The 21,411-nt window shown below is 42.0% G+C and overlaps 1 protein-coding gene across 1 annotated transcript in view; it reads left to right on the forward strand.

Moving 5' to 3' along the window:
• The window catches only part of LOC123768304 (uncharacterized), a 379,377-nt gene that overhangs the window by 235,740 nt on the left and 122,226 nt on the right, over nucleotides 1-21,411 (forward strand). The window contains exon 9 of the mRNA XM_069307207.1: nucleotides 18,445-18,627. Coding sequence (XP_069163308.1) covers nucleotides 18,445-18,627 — 183 coding nt within the window. The remainder of the gene's footprint in view (nucleotides 1-18,444; nucleotides 18,628-21,411) is intronic.

Below are 21,411 nucleotides of genomic sequence, written 5' to 3' on the forward strand. Positions count from 1 at the left end.
AGCGGCCCGCAGGCCCACATACCCACCACAGCCCGGTTGGTCCGGCACTCCTTGAAGGAAACAATCTAGTTTCCTCTTGAAGATGTCCACGGTTGTTCCGGCAATATTTCTGATGCTCGCTGGGAGGACGTTGAACAACCATGGACCTCTGATGCTCATACAGTGTTCTCTGATTGTGCTCATGGCACCTCTGCTCGTGCCACCTCTGCCAGTGGCAGTTACCGCGAATATAAATTGTCACAATTATTTTGATGTTTCTCTTTCATTTCTTCTCTGGTTTTGTGCTGTAATATTATTAAAAAGTGTGGAATTTGTGGAATTGATATAGTTCAATGTGTGGACCTTATTTTTCTTTCTTTCTGATGCATAATTATGTATTTCTGTGGTTGTTGTGTGGTGCTGGTAATTTATGTGTGTCACTATTTCTGTATATGTTATGTAAGGCTGGTTGTAGTTATGTACTTCCGACTCTCTGTGTGTGATTTGCGAGGCAGGGTGTATTGTTGTACACCCTGCATGTGTTGTGTATGGGTATATGGCTTGTGGAGCTGGTTGATTTTTTGTTTTTGTGTACTTACAGCCTTCTGGATATGTTTATGGGTGCGCTTCCTGGGTTAAGTTCATGGCTTCCCTTGTTCGTGTTTCTGTACTTTTTTCTTTCATGCCCTTAATGTTTTGTGTGTGTGCAGTGCCCGATTTGGGGTTGTATATTCTATGTGCTATTTATTTTGTGTGTTTCATTCTTTGTGTCCTTATTGTGTGTATCCTGCTTGTAGTTATGTATTGTTACTCTGTTATGTGTGTCCTGTTTTTTTATGTTTTGTTTCATTAGGTACTTGCCTGTTTTGTTCTTTGACTATTTTGTACTTATATTTATAAATAAAAAAGAAATGTGTGGAGCATAGCAATACTCAAAATTTTGGAATTCAAATATGTTCTATGTATATTCTACGATCAATCAAACAGTGTTTTTGTTGTTATTGCACTACATGCACACATTGTATATACCTATCTACATGTTTGTGCACCATAATGAACCACAAATATCATGTGTTGAGAATTTATATCTACTAATCTAATATTAGAGAAACTAATCTACAAGCAGCTTTACTCTTATCTAGCCAAACACAATATACTTAGCTCTTGTCAATATGGATTCAGACCCCCCAAAAAAGCACTAACGATGCACTTATTAGTATGATTAACTTGATTCATGGAGCTCTTGATAAAAATGAGTTCCCTGTTGGGTTATTTGTGGACCTGCGTAAGGCTTTTGACACTGTCAACCACCAAAACCTTCTTAAATTACATCATTATGGAGTCAGAGGACACTCCCTGCAATACCTCAAATCTTACCTTACTGACAGGCTCCAGTATGTTTCTGTGAGTAATTTGTGACGGGAAAGTGTTGGAGTGTAGATGTTCGGCAGTCCTCCAATGGCAGGTGTCAATGCCTGGTCACACTTACAAAAAAAAGATAGACTGCTTGCCTGTTGTCTGTGGTAAGTTAGAGGGAGGAACACGTAAAACACAAAGTATGAACAATGAAATTTTAATATATTTACTTTAAACATAAATGAAAATAAAGACAAATCTCAGGTAAATGACTGGTGCAATAAAATAACAAAGATAAATGCAAAAACACAATAGATTAAATAATATAATGTGAAATGGTGCTGAGAATATTGGCTTTAGCTGAGACCTCCCTTAGTATACGAAAGCCAGAGAGCTTAGTATGCCAGAGAGAGATGTCAACTCTAAGAGCACAAAGAATATTCTGAAGTTGATGGCTGCTTCAGGCTCAGACGTCGACTCATGTAGATGGCGCTGAGGTGCAGGGTGCAGGTGCGCGGTCGGCGAGTCACCAATCAGGAGCAGGCAGGCTGGGATGGGTAGTTTGCTGGTTGACGACGAGCCGGCTTGGAGGGTGTGTGGAGTAGGGGGGTTCTTGGGTATGTTTTGCCTCCTGGTCAAAACGTTTTGTGCTACCGGTGACGTATCTTGAATGTAGCATCTTGTGCTTTTATAATTGACATAACTTTAAGTAGGGAAGAGCAGGCTCAATCTCTCTTGAAAGAGATTATCGTCACAACTCTCCCCCGAAGCCTGCGGTTCCGGGTGAAGTTACGTCTTCAGGAGGTTGAGTGGTAGGTGGAGCAGCCTCTACCTCATAGACTCTGGAGAGGGCGTCTGCTATGATGTTGTCAGACCCCTTGATGTAGAGATCTCCAGGTTGAAATTCTGCAGATATCTAGCCCATCGTATAAGCCGTCGATTGTTGAATTAGGCTTGCTGCAGGAAGTGTAGGGGATTGTGGTCCGAGTAGATGGTGGTAGACCGAGCACTTTTTAGGTATGGTTCGAAGTGCTGCAAGTTCAGGACGATGAGTAGCTCCCTTTTGATCGTGCTGTAGTTCCTTGTAGCTGTAGTAGCTAACAGGTAGAATCTCCTCGCCTCGTTGTTGCATCAGGTCACCCCCGATGCCGGTACCACTGGCGTCGACATGGAGGATGAAAGGCTTCGTGATATCTGGCGAGGCGAGAATAGGATTAGAACACGGCAAAGGAGCACTATTATAGTCCTGTAAATTGGGATGAAGATCAGGTAGGATTTCCGATTTGGAAAGCACCGACTCAGTGTTAGTGCTTTCAGGAGAAGCAGGGAAGGTTTCACTGTGGAGGTATGGACCTTTAAATGACAGATACCAACACAGTGGGGGAAATACCTTGATACTGCTTTACAGCTGGGTCTTCCGCCGCCTATCCTGGATTGTCACAAAGGGACAATCCAGGTGGACTCTGGCGAGTGGATATGGAGTGGTAGCAGTGAGGTCAGTGATAAGGACGGTTTCCCCGGTGTAGGTGACGTTAGGCACAGCCGATTTCATTATAATGGACTGAAGAGCCGCTGTGTCCCTCAAGATCTTCAAATTGAAACGTCCCTCCGAATCTGTACCGTTGGTAGAGACAGTTCCAGGATACAGGTGTTTACTGAAGAGAGAAAGATCATTAACATTAACACCAACATTCATCACAGGCTTACCGGACTTAGGAGGAGTCTGTTTGGGTTTAGTTGATTCATTGCTCTTGTATTGAGCCTTCACACATCTATCTATGGTATGTCCATAGAGTTTGCAATACTTACAATATAATTGTGAGCTCGCTTCCTCTGTACTCACTTTATTGTAACTGTACCAAGACTTCTTACTGGAAGGGGGTTCTGGTGTAAGCCGAAGGATGAGGCTGTAGGTGTCAGCTGACTTCGCACATTTGATGTAGTCGGTTTCTTCTTTATCTGCTAGATATAAACGGACGGAAGGGGGAACATGTCTCAAGAATTCCTCAACTAGCATGAGGTTGATAAGTTCAGCAAATGTAGAGACATGTGCTGCTTCCAGCCATTTCATGAAATATCTTTTCTTGGTATTGGCAAATTCTAGAAAGGTGGTGGTACTTGCCTTAAGATGGTCACGGAATTTTCGTCTTTAGCTTTCGGTGGAGAGAAGGCAGGCGTCCAAAACTGCTTGCTTCAGGGTCTGGTAGTCATTCTCAGACGCTAAGGTTCTGAGAGTAACTGCAGCTCTACCTGTGAGATGCACTCTGAGAAGGGTGGACCATTGATCAGCAGGCCAGCTAAGTTTATTAGCTAGGGTCTCAAAGGTGGTAAAAAAGACATCAATCTCTGTCTCAACGAATGGTGGCATTAACTTACTTGCATGGGAGACATTGAAACTTACAGGAAGACTAGCGGTAGCCTGCTGGCGTTGAATGTGGTGTGTAGTCTCCAATGTGAGTTCTCGTTGACGACATTCTATAACCATATCCGCTTGCTGTTTGTCATGCTCGCGTTGTATCTCCAGGTGACGATGTTTTGCTTCAAGCTGTACTCGCTCACGCTCTCTGAGTATTGTAGTCTCACGTTCCTTGAGGGCCACCTCTCGTTCTTGTTCTTTCCTGATTGCAGCTTCTCTTTCCCTTAGGGCCGCCTCTCTTTCTTGCTCTTCTTTCCTCATTGCAGCTTCTTCTTTCCTCATTTGTAGAGCTTCTTTCTCCAGGGCAGCCTCTCTTTCTCTCATGTGGATAGCTTCTTGCTGTTGCTCCCTCTCAAGTTTTGCAAGTTCTAGTTGGAGTTTCATAGTTGCCAAATCTTGTTTATCTGTAATAAAATAAGTATCGTGAGTTTCAGAGTCAATTGTCCCTTCATCTAAGAGGTGATCCACAATTAAGTTATGTAATTCATTATTGTTGGCTCCATGGGGAACATCTAGTTGATACTCGTGTGCAAGAGTTTGTAATTCAGTCCTCTTGGCACGACATAAGGTCCCTATTTCACCTGCTGGATCGTTACGGGAAGCTTGGAGACGAAACATGGTGAAAGATAGCAAATAAATGTACAACGAATATAGTTGTGATATGGTAAATGTCAGAAACAGGATAACGTGGCAACTGGTAACAAACCTGTGGAATTTTATTCTTTAACAATTAAAGTTAATTATAGGATGGTAAATGATTAGTCAATCAAAATTGCAGGAAATCTTGTACCCGGTACTCAATGTAAGAGAATAAGGGCAAGAAAATCCTACTAAATAAGTGAAACTGAGTTTCTAAAACAAATGAAACATTTAATTGCTCCAAAAGTAAATTAGGTAGTCCAAGAATGTAGGCATACCTTCCGAGTCTCTATAGGACATAAGCAAGGGTTTCCCACTAAATGAATATGATACTTACTGAATTAGCGAACTTTTTGCTCTGTAAAAAGGAAGCTAATTCCCTACCTAAGTAAATATCATCATCTCTGACCGACGTGTAGGGGTGCGAGTGTCAACTGGTGACGAGAACTGCTGCTGAGGTCCCAACTCAGCAACGTAGTCCGTGCTAGAGGAACCCTCTTATTAAGAGGAACTAGCCCTCTTATCCTCCTTCGGTCGGATTGCAGAAGATAGGGTGCTTTGACCCGAAGACAAACCAAAGTACAAGGGTACCACAATGATGATCTGCCGATAATATGAGAAATATCCTAGGGACAAAAGGTGGTAAACACGAGTAATAACACGGAGGGAGAGATGACCAATTAAGAGAATGACTGCGGCCTACAGTCACCACGTAATCCGAAGTTATCCCACACTCACCATATGCTACTCTCGGAATGCACAAGACACACAGCACCATATAAATATAAAAATTAATGATAATATTGAAAAGCAACTTTAGCAAAGCCAAGTACGCTTACCACAAATTGACGTTCTGGTACTAGTACCTGAGTGAAGCTCCGTGGACAGGCCCCCATTAAATGTGATGGGAAAGTGTTGGAGTATAGATGTTCGGCAGTCCTCCAATGGCAGGTGTCAATGCGTGGTCAATATTATACCCATTGTTTCGTGTTCTGTCTTGTGTTGAAAGTTTGTTTTCACCTCATCCAAAACTGTTGTAACATATCACTTCACCCAAATGCAGGTATAAAATCGAAGCTGTTTTAAACTCTGTTCAGTTATAGTTGTGTGTGTGTAAACTAAAGTCTTTGAAAATGTAATAAGTTTTACGAAACACGTTCAAGTGTCGCGTCAGACTAGAAATAAAAATGAATTTTGGAGAATTGATTTTTCAGTTACCATCAACAGTAAAAAGAAATATAAGAAATATTGAGAAAATTCGTGTTAGAATTATTAATCTTACCCTTTCGGTCATATTTAATAATATATGTCTACAGGAAAGACTGCTACCAAAATATACTAACACACACACACACACACACACATATATATATATATATATATATATATATATATATATATATATATATATATATATATATATATATATATATATATATATATATATATATATATATATATATATATATATATATATATATATATATATATATATATATATATATATATATATATATATATATATAGCACACTGGGAAGGGGTCAGGATAAGGATTTAGGATGGGACGAGGGGAAGGAATTGGTGCCCTACCACTTGGTCGGTCGGGGATTGAACGCCGACCTGCATGAAGCGAGACCATCGCTCTACCGTCCAGCCCAAGTAGTTGAACTGGGGGGTGGGGGGAGGAGGCTTACACTGTTTGCTCACACCTGATCCCTACGATTTGTGGGCATTTCGGGTCGTGTCCTCCGGCTTGTGGTGGCGTTGGGCGGCGTCTCCTCCTTCAGGGGGTTCAGGTCTGGCTTCTTTCCCTGCGCTCTGACGGGTCATCTTGAAGTGGGTATGCTTGGGCGTGGTTGAAAGTACCCTGTCCCTCAGGGGGTTTCGCGCCTGTTTCCAGTGCTGAAACGGAACTGTGTGGATCTGACGTTCATTGACGTTCATTCTCACCTTGTTCCGTCTGAACCCCTGGATGCCTTGTCCCTCTTTTTGGATGACCATTCTGTCCCAGGTCCGGCTTCATGTGGAGCTGGGTGCTTGGATGGTATCTCTGGACCTCCGAGATGCGAATTGGCACATCACAGTTCATCCAGGGTTCAGGGGCTGGCTAAGTTTCGTTGTGGGGCGGCAGGCTTACTGCTTTCATTGCCTTCCTTTTGGCTTGAATCTGGCACCTCGCGTATTCACGCGTCTTACCCAGATAATGGTAACCTGTCTGCTTCTGCTGGGATACAGATTCTGGCCTCCGGCGATGACTGGTTGTGTGGGCTCCCAGCTGGCCTGCTTGTCTGCTCGCCAAGTGTGTAGTTCTTTCCCAGCTCGCCGGGATCGGGTTCCTCGTGAACTGGAGGAAGTCCCATCAGTTTCCATCCCAGGTTCGGACCTGGCTGGGTCTCGTGTGGGACTCTCGGCCCGTTTCCTTGTCTCTTCCTCCAGAGGCGTTGCTGAAACTGCGGTCTTACCTTCAGCTGTATCGGGGAGAGGGGGGGGGGGGTTGTTCTTGGTCACTGGGCAGTTGCTCGAGCAGTTATGCGTGAGTCTGAACTTCGCTGTGCTTTTTTACTCGTCGGGTCGGGTCTGGCTTCAGCGTCTGTTCTGGTTCCTTCGGGGCCGTCCCTTCCACCTCACTCGTGATCGCTGGTTTCGGGGTTTCGGCTCTTTTGCTCCTGGTGGTCGGTTTGTTCGGTTGCAGCCGTCTCTTCCTTTTCTGGTGAAGAACGAGATAGCAGCTTCTGGAGGGGCCCTTTGGGTCATTGATGCTTGGTTGGTCAGACCGGAGGTGCATCATGTGTTGTATCCTGCTGTGGCTCTTCGCCATTATCTGCGCTCCTCAGCTTCTGTGGCTAGGGTTGGCCACAGAACCCTGGAGGCTCCCTGGCACCCTCCCTCCAGTCGGCTGTTTTGTTTTGTTTTGATGCTTGTTATGAGTTTATGGGCTGATATGGGGAGATGGAGTATTAGAGGAGAAGGGTCAGCAGTTAGAATCAGGATGTATCACCATTAATGGAGATCATAAAGGCCCGGCCCCCAATAAAATATAAAACAGTATTAACTTATTAGCTTCAAGAAAATGTCAACCTAGAGGTAGATCATTGATCTCCTACACAGGAAGAATGGATACTCCTTTAAAATTAACATATTTATAAACCCTCTTAATAACCCCCCATATACATTAAATAACAATAACAATAATTACTTTACCACACTATCTTACGTTAAACGCCTTGGTCCACATAGACAGGATACAATGTTTTACAATTATTACAAACTAGGGTAAAGTCTACTAGGCCAGGGACACTAGCAAGAACTCTAGGTAGCTCAGTGGTACCACTTGAGCACACGTGGTTCCACTTTGACCCCTTAGAGTAACTTAGCAATATAAACACTAGCGTGACCTATACATATTACTATACACTTATGCCAGAAAACGAAAATGTAGCACTATACTTAGCTTTGTACACTAGACACAGGGTAAGGTAAGAGAAGAGGAGGAGGAAGAGGAGAGGGATACAGAGCAACACAGAAAGTTGTGGACACCACGCCACCAGACCAGAGAAGAACGAGCCAGTCCAGTCTCAGCTCTCTCCAGCTGACTCGCTGCCGGCCGAACACTCAGCTAATCGTACCGTAGCCCTCAATCCAAGTTTACTCATTACTAACATTAGAGACATTACTAACAGGATTGCCCTTTGGTTCACCCTTAGGTGCCGTGGGGCTAGACAATTTAACAGGGTTAGTTATGTCTGAAAGAGAAGGTGCATAAGTTATAGGGTTAGAATGAGCTGGTCTGGACTGGCTGTGGGTATAAGTTTTGTTACTCTGTGGGCTATAATTATTTTTATTGGGCCTTTTGTCCGCCAATTGGTAGTTTTCTGCCATCTTGGCCAAATCCACAATATTAGAATCTACCTCTATCCTTCCTCTAATGTAACGTGCTACATTCTCTGGCATATTATCTATAAAGTTCTCCACTAAAACTAAATTCTTGAGTGGCTTGTATGTTTCGGCTTTAGCCGAGCGAATCCATTTGTCAAACAATCTAATTTGGTAATTAGCAAATTCAGTGAAAGGTTGGTTGTGAGTAGGCCTAAGGTTGCGATAAGCTTGGCGGTGAGCTTCAGGCGTAATTTCATATGTCCTCAAAATTCGTTCCCTGACTTTACTATATTTAAAACACTCATCGTCAGGCATGTTTATAAAAATATCTTGTGCTTTACCCCTAAGCTGCCCCTGTAAGATTTCAACCCGTTCTCGCAAATTCGTATAGTCAATATTGACTTATTAACTACGTGCATAGGTGACTTACTAAACATAATAGATACCCTTAAAAAGCTTCATAGAAAACACCGACCTTACCTAACCTTGTTAGTATGTTAAGATAAGCATCTTATAGCTTCGTAATTACAATTGTTACTTAACCTATTATAGGTATAGGTTAAGTAATAATTGTAATTACGAAGTAATAAGATGCTAATCTTAACATACTAACAAGGTTAGGTAAGGTCGGTGTTTTCTATGAAGCTTTTTAAGGGTATCTATTATGTTTAGTATATCACCTATGCACGTAGTTAATAAGTCAATATTGACTATACGAATTTGCGAGAACGGGTTGAAGATTTTCACCAACTCTTCCCTTGGCCAGTTCATGGACATGGCTAGTCTCTGAAAATGGTTGAAAAATCATTCAGGGTCTGACTCGGAAAATTCAGGCAAGTTATGCTTTTTATCAGAATGCCTGGGGTTTGAGTCCTGGGCAGGTGGTGGTACATCAGTATCTGCTCTAATTCTTGCCGCCTCATTTTTGAGCCTTTGCTCTTCTACCTTAGCATTTTGTTCTAATAATTTAGTCTTTTGTTCTGCTACTCTAGCCTCTTGCTCTGCCAGTCTTAACTGGGCTAGTTGTAATTCTAACTCCATATTTCTACTAGGTACACTTTCAGCTGGACTGGGCTGGCATAAAATTATATAACTTGGCAATAGTTCTTGGTCTATACAATGCTGTAAAATTTCATTCACCAAGGCCCACTTTTTATCAGTGTCGTTTAACTCGAGGCCAAATTCCTTGCCTAACAATACTAAATTAGATTTGGTGAGCTTCTTAATCTCTACCACTGAAGGATCATTTGCCAGTTACTGCATTTTAACCTCCATCACTAATTAATTTAGCTCCTAGCCAAATAAAAATAAAAAAAATAAAAATTGGAAAAAACAAAAATTTGCATGGCCCCTAACACAAGGCCACAAGGCCACAGGCCAAGGCTAACCTCAATCGTGAAGGGATCCAGCTGGGTGTCCAGACAGTGCAAGATGTATCCTTTGCTAGATGAGCTGGACCCTAGGCTAACACACAACCATTCTTCAGAAAACAAGAATTTTTAGTTTTGGCACTCAAAAATTTAATTTTTTACAATTAAAGTGTTCCTCCCGGTCAGGCCAACCACTTGTTATGAGTTTATGGGCTGATATGGGGGGATGGAGTATTACAGGAGAAGGATCAGCAGTTAGAATCAGGATGTATTACCATTAATGGAGATCATAAAGGCCCGGCCCCCAATAAAATATAAAACAGTGTTAACTTATTGGCTTCAAGAAAATGTCAGCCTAGAGGTAGATCATTGATCTCCTACACAGGAAAAATGGATACTCCTTTAAAACTAACTTATTTATTAAACCCTCTTAACAAACCCCCATATACATTAAATAACAATAACAATAATTACTTTACCACACTATCTTACGTTAAAAGCCTTGGTCCACATAGACAGGATACAAGGTTTTACAATTAGGACAAACTAGGGTAAAGTCTACTAGGCCAGGGACACTAGCAAGGACTCTAGGTAGCTCAATGGTACCACTTGAGCACACGTGGATCCACTTTGATCCCTTAGAGCAACTTAGCAATATAAACACTAGCGTGACCTATACATATTACTATACACTTATGCCAGAAAACGAAAATGTAGCACTATACTTAGCTTTGTACACTAGACACAGGGTAAGGTAAGGGAAGAGGAGGAGGAAGAGGAGAGGGATACAGAGCAACACAGAAAGTTGTGGACACCACCCCGCCAGACCAGAGAAGAACAAGCCAGTCCAGTCTCAGCTCTCTCCAGCTGACTCGCTGACGGCCGAACACTCAGCTAATCGTACCCCAGCCCTCAATCCAAGTTTATTCAGATCTACTTTACTAATACTTTCAAATCATTTGTAAACATAGTTGATGCCTGTTTTAATAAATAAATAAATAAATAAATAAATGTTTATTTAGGTTTGGTACATACATACAACAGATTTTACAACGAATGATGGATTTATAGATAGGGCTAGTACATACAATGCCTAAAGCCACTATTACGCAAAGCGTTTCGGGCATGTAAAACTTAAATGTCTAAAGCTTAATACTAATTGAGTATAAAGAATAAAATGTGTTGAGAACAAATAAAATTGAGATAAAAAAGGGGGAAACATGGCTGAAAAAGCAGCACAAATACAATTAGGTCGACAAACAGCGTTGTTTAAAAAAAACAGACATGGGTTGACAAAAGAGGGGGTAAGGTAGGTTACAGGGAATTTATTAGGTAGAGCTTCGTTTTTATCTTACACTGGTTGAGAGAGGTACAGTCTTTAACATTGTAGGGAAGGTCATTCCACATTCTGGGTCCCTTGATTTGTAGAGCATTTCTAGTTTGATTAAGTCGTACTCTTGGAATATCAAAACTGTATTTATTTCTGATGTGTTGCTCATGGGTTCTGTTACAACCTTCTATGAAGCTTTTGAGGTCAGGATTGGCATTACAGTTCAGCGTTTTATATATGTATAATACACATGAGAGAATGTGCAGTGACTTAATATCTAACATATTCAGAGATTTGAGTAGGGGTACCGAGTGATGTCTGGGGCCAGAGTTGGATATTGTCCTAATAGCAGCTTTGTGTTGAGTAATTAGAGGACGTAAATGATTTTGGGTAGTAGAATCCCAAGCACAAATACCATAGTTGAGATATGGATAGATGAGGGAGTAATAGAGAGTCATCAGAGCACGGCGGGGTACATAATATGTGATCTTAGAAAGAATGCCAACAGTTTTTGAAACTTTTTTTGATATACTTAGAATGTGTCCCTGGAAATTCAGCTTGTGGTCAATGAGAACGCCAAGGAATTTGCCATCTAATTTGTTACAAATTTGGGTATTGTTTATTTTGAGAGTTATTTGATTAGAGGATTCATTGCCAAACAGAATATAGAAAGTTTTGTCAATGTTAAGGGTGAGTTTGTTGGCAATTAGCCAAAGATGGAGTATATTTAGCTCAGTATTTACTGTGGCATTTAGAGCAAGGGGGTCAGGACTGGAGTAAATGAAGGTTGTGTCGTCAGCAAATAGAATTGGTTTGAGGTGTTGGGAGGCATTTGGAAGGTCATTAATGTAGATGAGAAAGAGGAGAGGGCCAAGTATGCTGCCCTGAGGAACACAGTTGAACAGTTGATGGGTAGGGTGAGAGAAATAGAATTATTCACAGAAACATACTGGAGCCTGTCAGTAAGGTAAGATTTGAGGTATTGCAGGGAGTGTCCTCTGACTCCATAATGATATAATTTAAGAAGAAGGTTTTGGTGGTTGACAGTGTCAAAAGCCTTGCGCAGGTCCACAAATAACCCAACAGGGAACTCATTTTTATCAAGAGCTGCATGAATCAAGCTAATCATACTAATAAGTGCATCGTTAGTGCTTTTTTTTGGGTCTGAAGCCAAATTGGCAAGAGCTAAGTATATTGTGTTTGGTTAGATGACCTCTCATACGAGCATTCCATCAAATTTCTTTGACTCGTTTAGGTTTGCAGCTTCCATTTGTCCTCTTGGCACTCTTTAAAAGAGGTTATCTTTGTCCACCTTGTCTCTTTCCTATCAGCATCTTGGATGTTGTGGTTATATCCCCCTATATTTCTTCCATCTTCTAGAGGAGTTTTGATAAAATAATCTTCATAACTTAACCCTCTTGGCTTTGGCACCAATCTTATTGCAAACCTCTTTTAAATTCTGGCTTTATTCTTCACAAGGTGCAGATTCTATGCTGGTGCTATATTTTCTAGTATTGGTCTAACAAATGTGTAGATTGCCAGGAATATTGCCAGTAAAGCTGCTTGTAGATTAGTTTTCAATTTTTTTTGACAAGTTTGGCAGGATTGATATAAGTCTGTAGTTGTTAACATCTGTGAGATCACCACATTTGTGTACAGGGGTTACTCTCGCTTTTTTTAGAATATCTGGGAAGGTTTGGTGTTCAAGTGACTTGTTCAAGAGCAATGCAATAGCAGGGGCTAAAGATCTGAAGTTTTTTTTGTAAATTAAAGTTGGTATCTCCTCAAGGGCACTAGACTTGGTTTTAAGGGAAAGGATAATCTCATTGACGTCAGTGGAATTAATACGCTTTAGGTACAGAGACTGTGGATAGTTACTTGTAAGATAGTCCTTAACATCAGTACTGGAAGATGGAATATCATTTGCAAGGGATGACCCAATGGAAGAGAAGAACCTATTGAACTCAATAGCAGAATCAGAGGCTGAAAGCTGACCATCATTATTGGACAGGAGTGTTGGTTTGTTATCTAAAATCTTCTTTGATCCCAATATTTGTGAAATTGTTCTCCAAGTTTTTTTAATGTTGCTCTTTATTTGGGTAAATTTATCTTCGTAGTATTTAGTTTTAGCTCGTCTAATTATCTTAGATAGCAATAACGAGTAATTCTTTGAGAATTCTTTGGAGACGGTTCCTAACCTATACTTCTTCTCAAGGTCATGTTTTTTATTAATGGATTTAAGTATTCCCTTTGTAAGCCAGGGATTGTTAAGCCTTTTGGTTGTGACTTGTTTTGTAAGCATAGGACAGTGGGTGTTATAAAGGGTAAGAGTTTTTTGAAGAAAAGATTGCACTGCTAGGTTGATGTCCCCTATGTTACCTAACTCAGACTCCCAGTTGACATTATCAGCAGCAGTTATAAAATTGTCTATAGCAGTTTCATTGTTCAGCCTAAAACTTAACTGCAACTCCCACCTGTCAACTTGGGTGACGCTGACCGCCGCTATCGACCCTCTGTCAACGCCCACATTTTGCCAGACTTCCTCGGCCTATTGCGCCCAAAATATGTCATCTACGATTTTTTTCCTGTGCTTAGGGAACACAAATTAACATATTTAGAAGACGAAAAAACAATTTTGATTTTTTTTTATTGCGCACAGAGGGTGTAAATCTCTTCAGGACCCCTTACCAGCTTAAGGGTTAAATTGCACAACACATCAATAGCTAGGGTGAGTAACTGTTGCGGAATTGCACACCACAGCTATTGATGTGTTGGAGTACCGTGCAAGATTTAAAAGTCCCGCGGCTACACGGGGTTCACATCAGCTTCCTTGGGCTCTTGTAAACAGACACCATTTTTTTTTAAATCATGGGCAACATTCCCGGGTGTGAGAGCCTCAGTACTGAGTGAGCCACCAAGGCTGGCGCACGCAGCACGAGCTAACAGCACTGCTATTCAGCTTGTGACCACAGCATCGCCTATAAATCTATATAAATAAAAATGGAAATGTTCGTTTGTTCAAACGAACATTTTTGAACGTTCTCCGAACGTTCTTCACCAATTGCTTTGAAATTTTCACACAACATTCCATTCGCATCCGAGCGGGTTTTTATATACATACTATATCGATATCACGTCTGTGATGGGAAAAACATGCTGAAAAACTGTGTTTTTCGTGTGTTCTTCATGTGAGGGAAATCTTCGAAACCTCTTTACCGATTGCTTTGAAATTTTGACACAACGTTGCACTGGAATAGGCGAGCGTTTTTATAAACCTATTATATACATGCCTCACCTGTGACAGGGAAAAACATGCTTTTTTTGAAAAACAACGCCATCTGTAGGACATAGGCTCAACACACGCTTTAATCTCCGAAAGTTCTTCACCGATTGCTTTGATATTTTGATACAACGTTCCATCCGAATACATGCGTGTTTTTATGTACCTACTATTTTATTTAGATGCCACACCTGTGACGGGTAAAAACATGCTTTTTAAAAAAAAACAGCTCCATCTGTTGCACATAAGACTAACACAAGCTATACAAAATATGTTACGATTCCATTACAATGTTTCTGATTGCATTGATAAATTGAATTTTCATTGATTTTGATTTATTTTCATTTTGATTTAATTATTTTGTGTGACATTGCATTGGTTTGAGCTGTGTTGTTTACCATACCGTTCATTTCATGGGTATAGTTTATTTATTTATTTTTTCATTTTTTTCTTTTCGCTTTTTAAGTGTTCTTATTATTTTTCAGTGCAATTGGTGGTGATATTGCGCTGTGTCAATTGATCTACGTTTGAATTGAAATATTTCGTTAGTATTTTTTTTTGGGGGGGGGGGGGGGGGAAACGTGAAAATAGACAACACGTTTATTTCACAGCTGCAAATGTGCAACATCTATTAATCCACCGACTACAGCGTTAACTGCTTTCTTCACGTTATGTCAAAATGACGTGTTTGCGAAAGCAATGCTGTATTCAGAAGTGCCTATGTATTACACATGGAATGCCAGTAGAAAATCATTTGAACGACGCAAACGAGGAGAGCGAGTCGTAGGACAACTTGGCATATTCAAATAAACTACGATAGGCAGACTGTACACCGTGCATTCTAATCAGGATGAATGCTTCTTTCTTCGCATGCTGCTGGTAAATGTGCCCGGTCCAAAGTCTTTCCAGCAATTGAGATTTGTCAACGGCGTCAATTGAGATTTGTCAAGTGGCATGATTTGTCAACCTGCCACTTTCCGTAGTGCATGTCAAGCTCTGAATTTATTGGACAACGATCGGCATTGGGATGACGCGTCCAACACATCACATCCAAATCAAATTCGTGCATTGTTTGCAATCATATTGACCTCCGGCTCTCCGTTTTGTCCAACAGAGTTATGGGATAATTATAAATCGCACATGGCTGAAGATATTATCCGTCGAATACGCAAAGAAAATTCAAATACGAACATGGATTTTACAGCAAAAATCTTCAACGAAGCCTTGGTAATGACTGATGACTTGTGCTTAGAAATCGCGAACAAAGTTTTCAATCAATTGGAAATGCCATCATCGAATCGATCTGCTGCTGCTTTGTTCGATGAAGAATTGCGTCGTGAACAAAATTGGAACACGGGTGATCTGTTGTCGTATGTTCAATCAAATATTCCTAGGCTACCGCTTGAGCGAAAAGACATTAGGAATCATTTAATTCAAACTGTCAATAACGGGCTTGGAGAAATTTTCTTAGATGCGCCAGGAGGAACTGGTAAAACCTTTTTAATTAGATTGATTCTGGCAGCATTTCGATCCCAAAATGGCATAACCTTTGCTCTTGCATTGTCATGAATAGCTGCGACATTGCTACCAGGTGGAGGAACTGCTACTTCGACTTTGAAATCGCTATTGAACATGCAATTCAGTGAAACTCCCACGTGCAACATTTCCAATGCATCCGGCATGGGAAAAGTATTGCAGAAATGTAAACTTAATGTTTGGGATGAATACACAGTGTCCCACAAAAAATCGTTTGAGGCTCCTGATCGATCATTACAAGATTTGCGTGGAAACATCAGACTATTTGGGAACGCATTCGTATTGCTTGCAGGAGATTTCAGGCAAACATTACCCGTAATTACTCGATCGACACCAGCGGACGAAATAAATGCTTGCCTGAAATACTCTACTCTGTGGCGCCACAAAAAGATATTTCAATTAACTACAAATATGCGTGTAGTTATGTAGCTACTGCAAAACAATCCATCAGCTGAGATATTCTCATATAAATTTCAAGAAATTGGGAACGTAAACGGGCCGCTTGATCTGACCTCAGGTCGAATTTCATTGCCTCATAACTTATGCAATTTAGTGACATCAAAAGAAGTATTGGTTGAAAAAGTATTTTCCAATATTGAAACCAATTATAAGAATCGCGATTGGCTGAGTGAACGAGCTATTCTTGTGGCCAAGAACAAAACGTCTACGACCTTAACAATATTATTCAGTCTAACATTCAAAGCGAGGCAGTCACATACAAGTCCGTCGACACTGTTGAGGAAGCAGATGAAGCGGTTAATTATCCAACATAATTTTTTAATTCCCACGATCTGCCAGATATACCATCACACGTATGGCAATTGAAAATCGGCTTGCTAATTATCATGTTGCGAAATATCAACCAGCCAAAACTTTGCAACGCCACGCGCCTTGCAGTAAAAAAATAATCAGCGACGTCGTAGAAGCAACAATCTGACAGGACCTTTCAAAGGGGAAAATGTCCTCATTCCTCACATTCCTATGATCCCAACAGATATGCCATTTCAATTTAAGAGATTGTAATTTCCAATTCGATTGGTGTTTGCAATCACCATCAACAAAGCTCAGGGCCAATTTTTAGAATTGTGCAGTTTATATCCAGACACGGATTACTTCTCACGTGGACAATTATATGTTGAGTGTTCTAGAGTCGGCAAACCAGACAGTCTCTATATCTCCACAGACAATGGAACAACGAAAAATATTGTATACCCACAAACATTGTGAAACTAAACATAATAGAAACGTGCGCTTTCTCTTTTCTTTTAACCAGACTGAGCCACAGCAACGTGTGGCGGGTACTGCTAGTGTCAAAATAAATATGTAACTGGTATTATTTAGCAATGATAGTATAACAGAAGACCCCCTGACTGATAAAAAAGACCAGGATTCTGATAATAGCAGGATTGTCGTGATAATTAGCACTGTGGTATATAGTGGGAGGAGTAATGCTGAGGCTGGTAGCGTCTGCTGACAGTGTGTGGCCACATGTCATTGTCTGCACTCACCATGCCAGTTTAGTGGTTTGCTATGGTGAACATAAGTGTAGAAACTTACATATAACGTGTGTATATAGTGAAATAACAGCAAAATAAGTAAGCTGGGAGGAGCCATTTTGGTGACTGAGGTGGCGTCGTCTGCTGGCTGCTGTGTCTCTTGTCATGCAATTTTGTTGTGGCCACTATGCTGTTTGAACACTATACCAGTTTAGTTATACAGTTATGGTGAACAAAAATGTAGATACTTATATATAATGTGTGTGTGTAGTGCAAAAACAGCACAAACAGTGTAGTGGGAGTAGGAAAGTTGTCGAGTGAGAGAGGGAGCATCAGCTGACTGTGTGGCGACCTCAGTTATTGTCTTGACTCACCTTACCAGCTTAGTTGTACAGTTAGTTCACACATTTTATTATATAAATATATCACACTACACACTATTGAATAATATTACTGCAAAATAAGAGAAAATATCAGAGACATTGAAATAATTAGGTAATATCTCTGTGGCTACTCCCGCCCGACAGCTCGGGCGGAGCAGACCTCTGATGCTTGCTCTGTCAATGCCTCTTTTTTTTGCCAGACTTCCCCGCCCTATTGCGGCCAAAGTATGCCACCTAAGATTTTTTATTATTTTTCCCGTGATCAGGGAACACAAATGAACACTTGAGACAATCTCTTTTTTATTTCTTGCACCTGGGCATGTTGCAGGCTAAAATTGCAAGAGCAGCACTGGGATTAAGACAATCTCAATAATTTAGGTGCTTTATTGTGTCTGTGTCGTACTCTTGCACTGTATTGCCTCTGTTTCAGCAATCTCCTGCTCTGAAGGAGCAAGTGAGTATTGAGCACCACTCAAGGCAGGACAGCACCAGTGATTTTAATAGTATTAGCATTATGATGGGATCCATGGATTTGAAGGTTCTTGTAATACCTCTTTATCTTTTTTTCCTAGCTGATGCTATATTTGCTTGGTTATGCTTCCTAAACATTAAGTCGTCAGACGACATTACTCCCAGATCCTTGGCATGTTGCCTTCCTACTATGGGCAGATTTAATTGTCGTGTAACTTGTATTTTGTTTAAGGACTTAATTTTTAGTGTATTTAAGTTTTAATTTAATAATTAGCCATTATGATTAATTGATAAGAGCTAATTTCTTTCAGGTTCTAATGAGGTACAAGAAACACTGGAATGTGGAAATTCAATTAAAACCTGTGCATCTGGCTGCCATTGGTAAAGCAACAGGCAACACTGCACCATTGTTAGTACCCAATAAAGGTCGATACATGGCTAAGGATTTGCTGCGATGTGGCACTTACTTCAATGTTCCTGTGAAGTTGGTTGGGGTATGTGTTGCTTTCCCACTTAATTATATGTACTGTAGTAATTATTATAAGATGTAAATTATAATTTCACATTGTTGTAATTTTTGTTTGCACACTAAAAGTTGAGTGTTAATGCCAGTAATAACTGTTTTCTGGAAGGAGTCCCCCTCCCCCCAAGTTATCATGCTGAGATTACTCCTTGTAATTGGTTTACATCAGGCATGAGAGTTCTGTTTGGGCCACCAGGCACCAGAGCCAAAACCTGACCCCCCTCTCTCCTGCCCCTACATAGGAAGCTCTATAATTTCATCTGTAATGAGACCAGTAGCATCAACCTGGGCACAGACAGGCAGAGAGGCCAGGCACTGAGCATAAAACCTGCACCTTTTCCTGACATGGAAAAACATGGCAAATGGTGGCATTAGCCACTGATAGAGCCAGAACCAGAAACAGACCTGCAGGACATTCTTCTAACCAATAAAAACATCAGACCACCATCAACCACTGGGCCTTATTGAGGAGCTAAGGCACATGCATTCCTGGGGGGGGGGGGGGGAAGAGGCCCCTCTAAAAGAGTAGATCAAGAGGCAGACTCTCAGACCCTCTCAAGAAAAAGACCCCAGACCAAAGGCAGGGTACAATGCCAGCAGCAACCAGAGATGGTAATGCTGGCCACATGCATCGAAGGCAAACCAAGACTCAGGGCCTACACTATAGGGTGACTGAAAAAAACAAGCAGGTGAAACTGAATGGGAACAAATACAAGTACAGGTCCCTACAGAGGACAGTCCAAAATGAAAGCCAGCATTTAGATTAATTTTGAAGCTAAAAAAGAAACAATGTACATGGGTGTAGATGCAGCAGGTGCGTGAACGACTGGAGCGGCAGACAAGGACTCTTCAGGCCACCGATGCTGTTATCTGGTGGCAGGTGAGTGTTAATAATCAGCAGTTATTAAACTGCTGGTTAATAGTTATAGATCTGGTGTTGCCTATTACTATGCAATGTGTGTTTACATAATTCATGTTAGGGTTGCAAATGTTGTCCATGCAATTGCATGTTTCTGTGGGGAGCCCCATCAGCTTCCTGAAGCTATCGGAACTAATATGTGCTTATTAGTTTGGGTTCATCAGTTACAGGAGTCCTTATGCCTACCGGGTTCCACGAGCCAGAACCTGGCCCCCTCAGAAAGGCACAGGGAGCAATGGCATATGAGCACTTTACATTTAAAGCCATCGACCCGGGGAGGACCCAGAAAAGTAGGCGAATCAAAACGGACCACTGTCTGGTTAACCTGTGAAATCTATATCCGAAAAGATCAAAATAACTCCCTTAGAAAGAAACCCAACGCTCAACACTGAATGCAGCTAACACTCCCGCTCGTTAGCGCTACTCCCCCCCCCCCAAGCAGGGGGGAGGGAGAGTCGGCTCACCAGAGCCCACCAATATAATTCTTGAACTGATGTGCTGGTGGTCATATTAGTCACCTCTGGCCAAAGTTCTTGTTCCGGATTTTTGTCATGTGTGGCTGTTTCAGCTGTGTGTGGTGTGGTGATCAGGTGTCTTAGTGTACAGGAACAGCATACGTCTAGGATGACCTTCCCTAGGTGCTTCGCGAGTACTCCCTCTGCGAGTCAGGGTTATCTTCCCGGGGGCGTTCGGGAATCACTCCCCGTTTGAGGACTTCATCACTTGATGTTGTCTCGCCCTTGGAATACGTCGGGGGTCTAGGGCTTTCTGTCTTGCCCCGGGTAGGGAAGTGTTATTCGCTGGGAAGGGTGCACTGCGCCTGGAGTAGCTAGCTTTACTTCAATGTAGCGGCCGGTATCTCTCTCTCTCTCTCTCTCTCTCTCTCTGACTGCTGCCCGTTTCTTTGTTTTGTGTCATCGGGGGTTTTGTTTTAATTTTCTTTTCATTCTCTGGTATTCTTGCCTTATTTAGACAGAGGTGGTCTGCTTAGCTTCTTATTAAGCAAGTCTTGTGTTGGTAGTCCTCCTCTGTCGTTCCCGAGGTTTCATAGCTACTACTGGTGATCAGTTTGCCTGCTGCCTGACAGGGTTCTACTGGCTTAGCTAGCCTCAGTGTCTTGGCTTCCCGTAGGGCTAATTCTCCCTACAATCCCTGGAAAAGCCCCGTGGGTTCGGTTGTACAAAGGCTACTTCTTCCGAGCCCGCTTTCGCCTTGGGGGAAATCGAAGGTTGTTAGTTGCCCCTGCCTCAGGGAAACGATCACCCATACTGCCTCCATCATGCTGCTTTCGTCATGCTGCCTGTTGCGTCGGGGACACTACTTACCCGAAGTCTTGCGGGCCTTGTTTCCCGCTTGCACTTCACTTTCCCCATTCCTTGTCTGTTGATCTCAGGGATCAGGCACTGGCTTCATTGCATGGTCGATTCATCTTACTGCAACAAGCCAGGATGGTTGCCATGTTGGAAACCCCGGAGTGGCCCTGCTTGGGTTTTAGGGACCAGGATTTGGGGGCATTGGTTGCTTCAACCTTGGTTCCTTCCACGCCCCAGCTTCCATCCCAGATGTGGACCTGATCCTTTTCCCGCTGCTTCCGGCTCCCGAACATGTGAGGGTTTCGAGGTTAGAGCAGGGTTTACCTCAGGATGAGGCTCAGGTTGCTTCGAGGGCAGTCCCTCCCGATTCGGGCATGGAGGTGATTGAGCCCGATTTTCCCACCGAGGCTTCTGGGTCAACCCAGCAGACTTCCTTCTTGGAAGCTTTCCCCCCCCACCCCCCCTGGGTGCTACCTTTTTTCCAGGGGTGGTGGGCATGGAAAAAGGCTCGGCCCCGGGTCTT

This window comes from Procambarus clarkii, chromosome 59 (genome assembly GCF_040958095.1).
Source record: "Procambarus clarkii isolate CNS0578487 chromosome 59, FALCON_Pclarkii_2.0, whole genome shotgun sequence".
Taxonomy (NCBI): domain Eukaryota; kingdom Metazoa; phylum Arthropoda; class Malacostraca; order Decapoda; family Cambaridae; genus Procambarus; species Procambarus clarkii.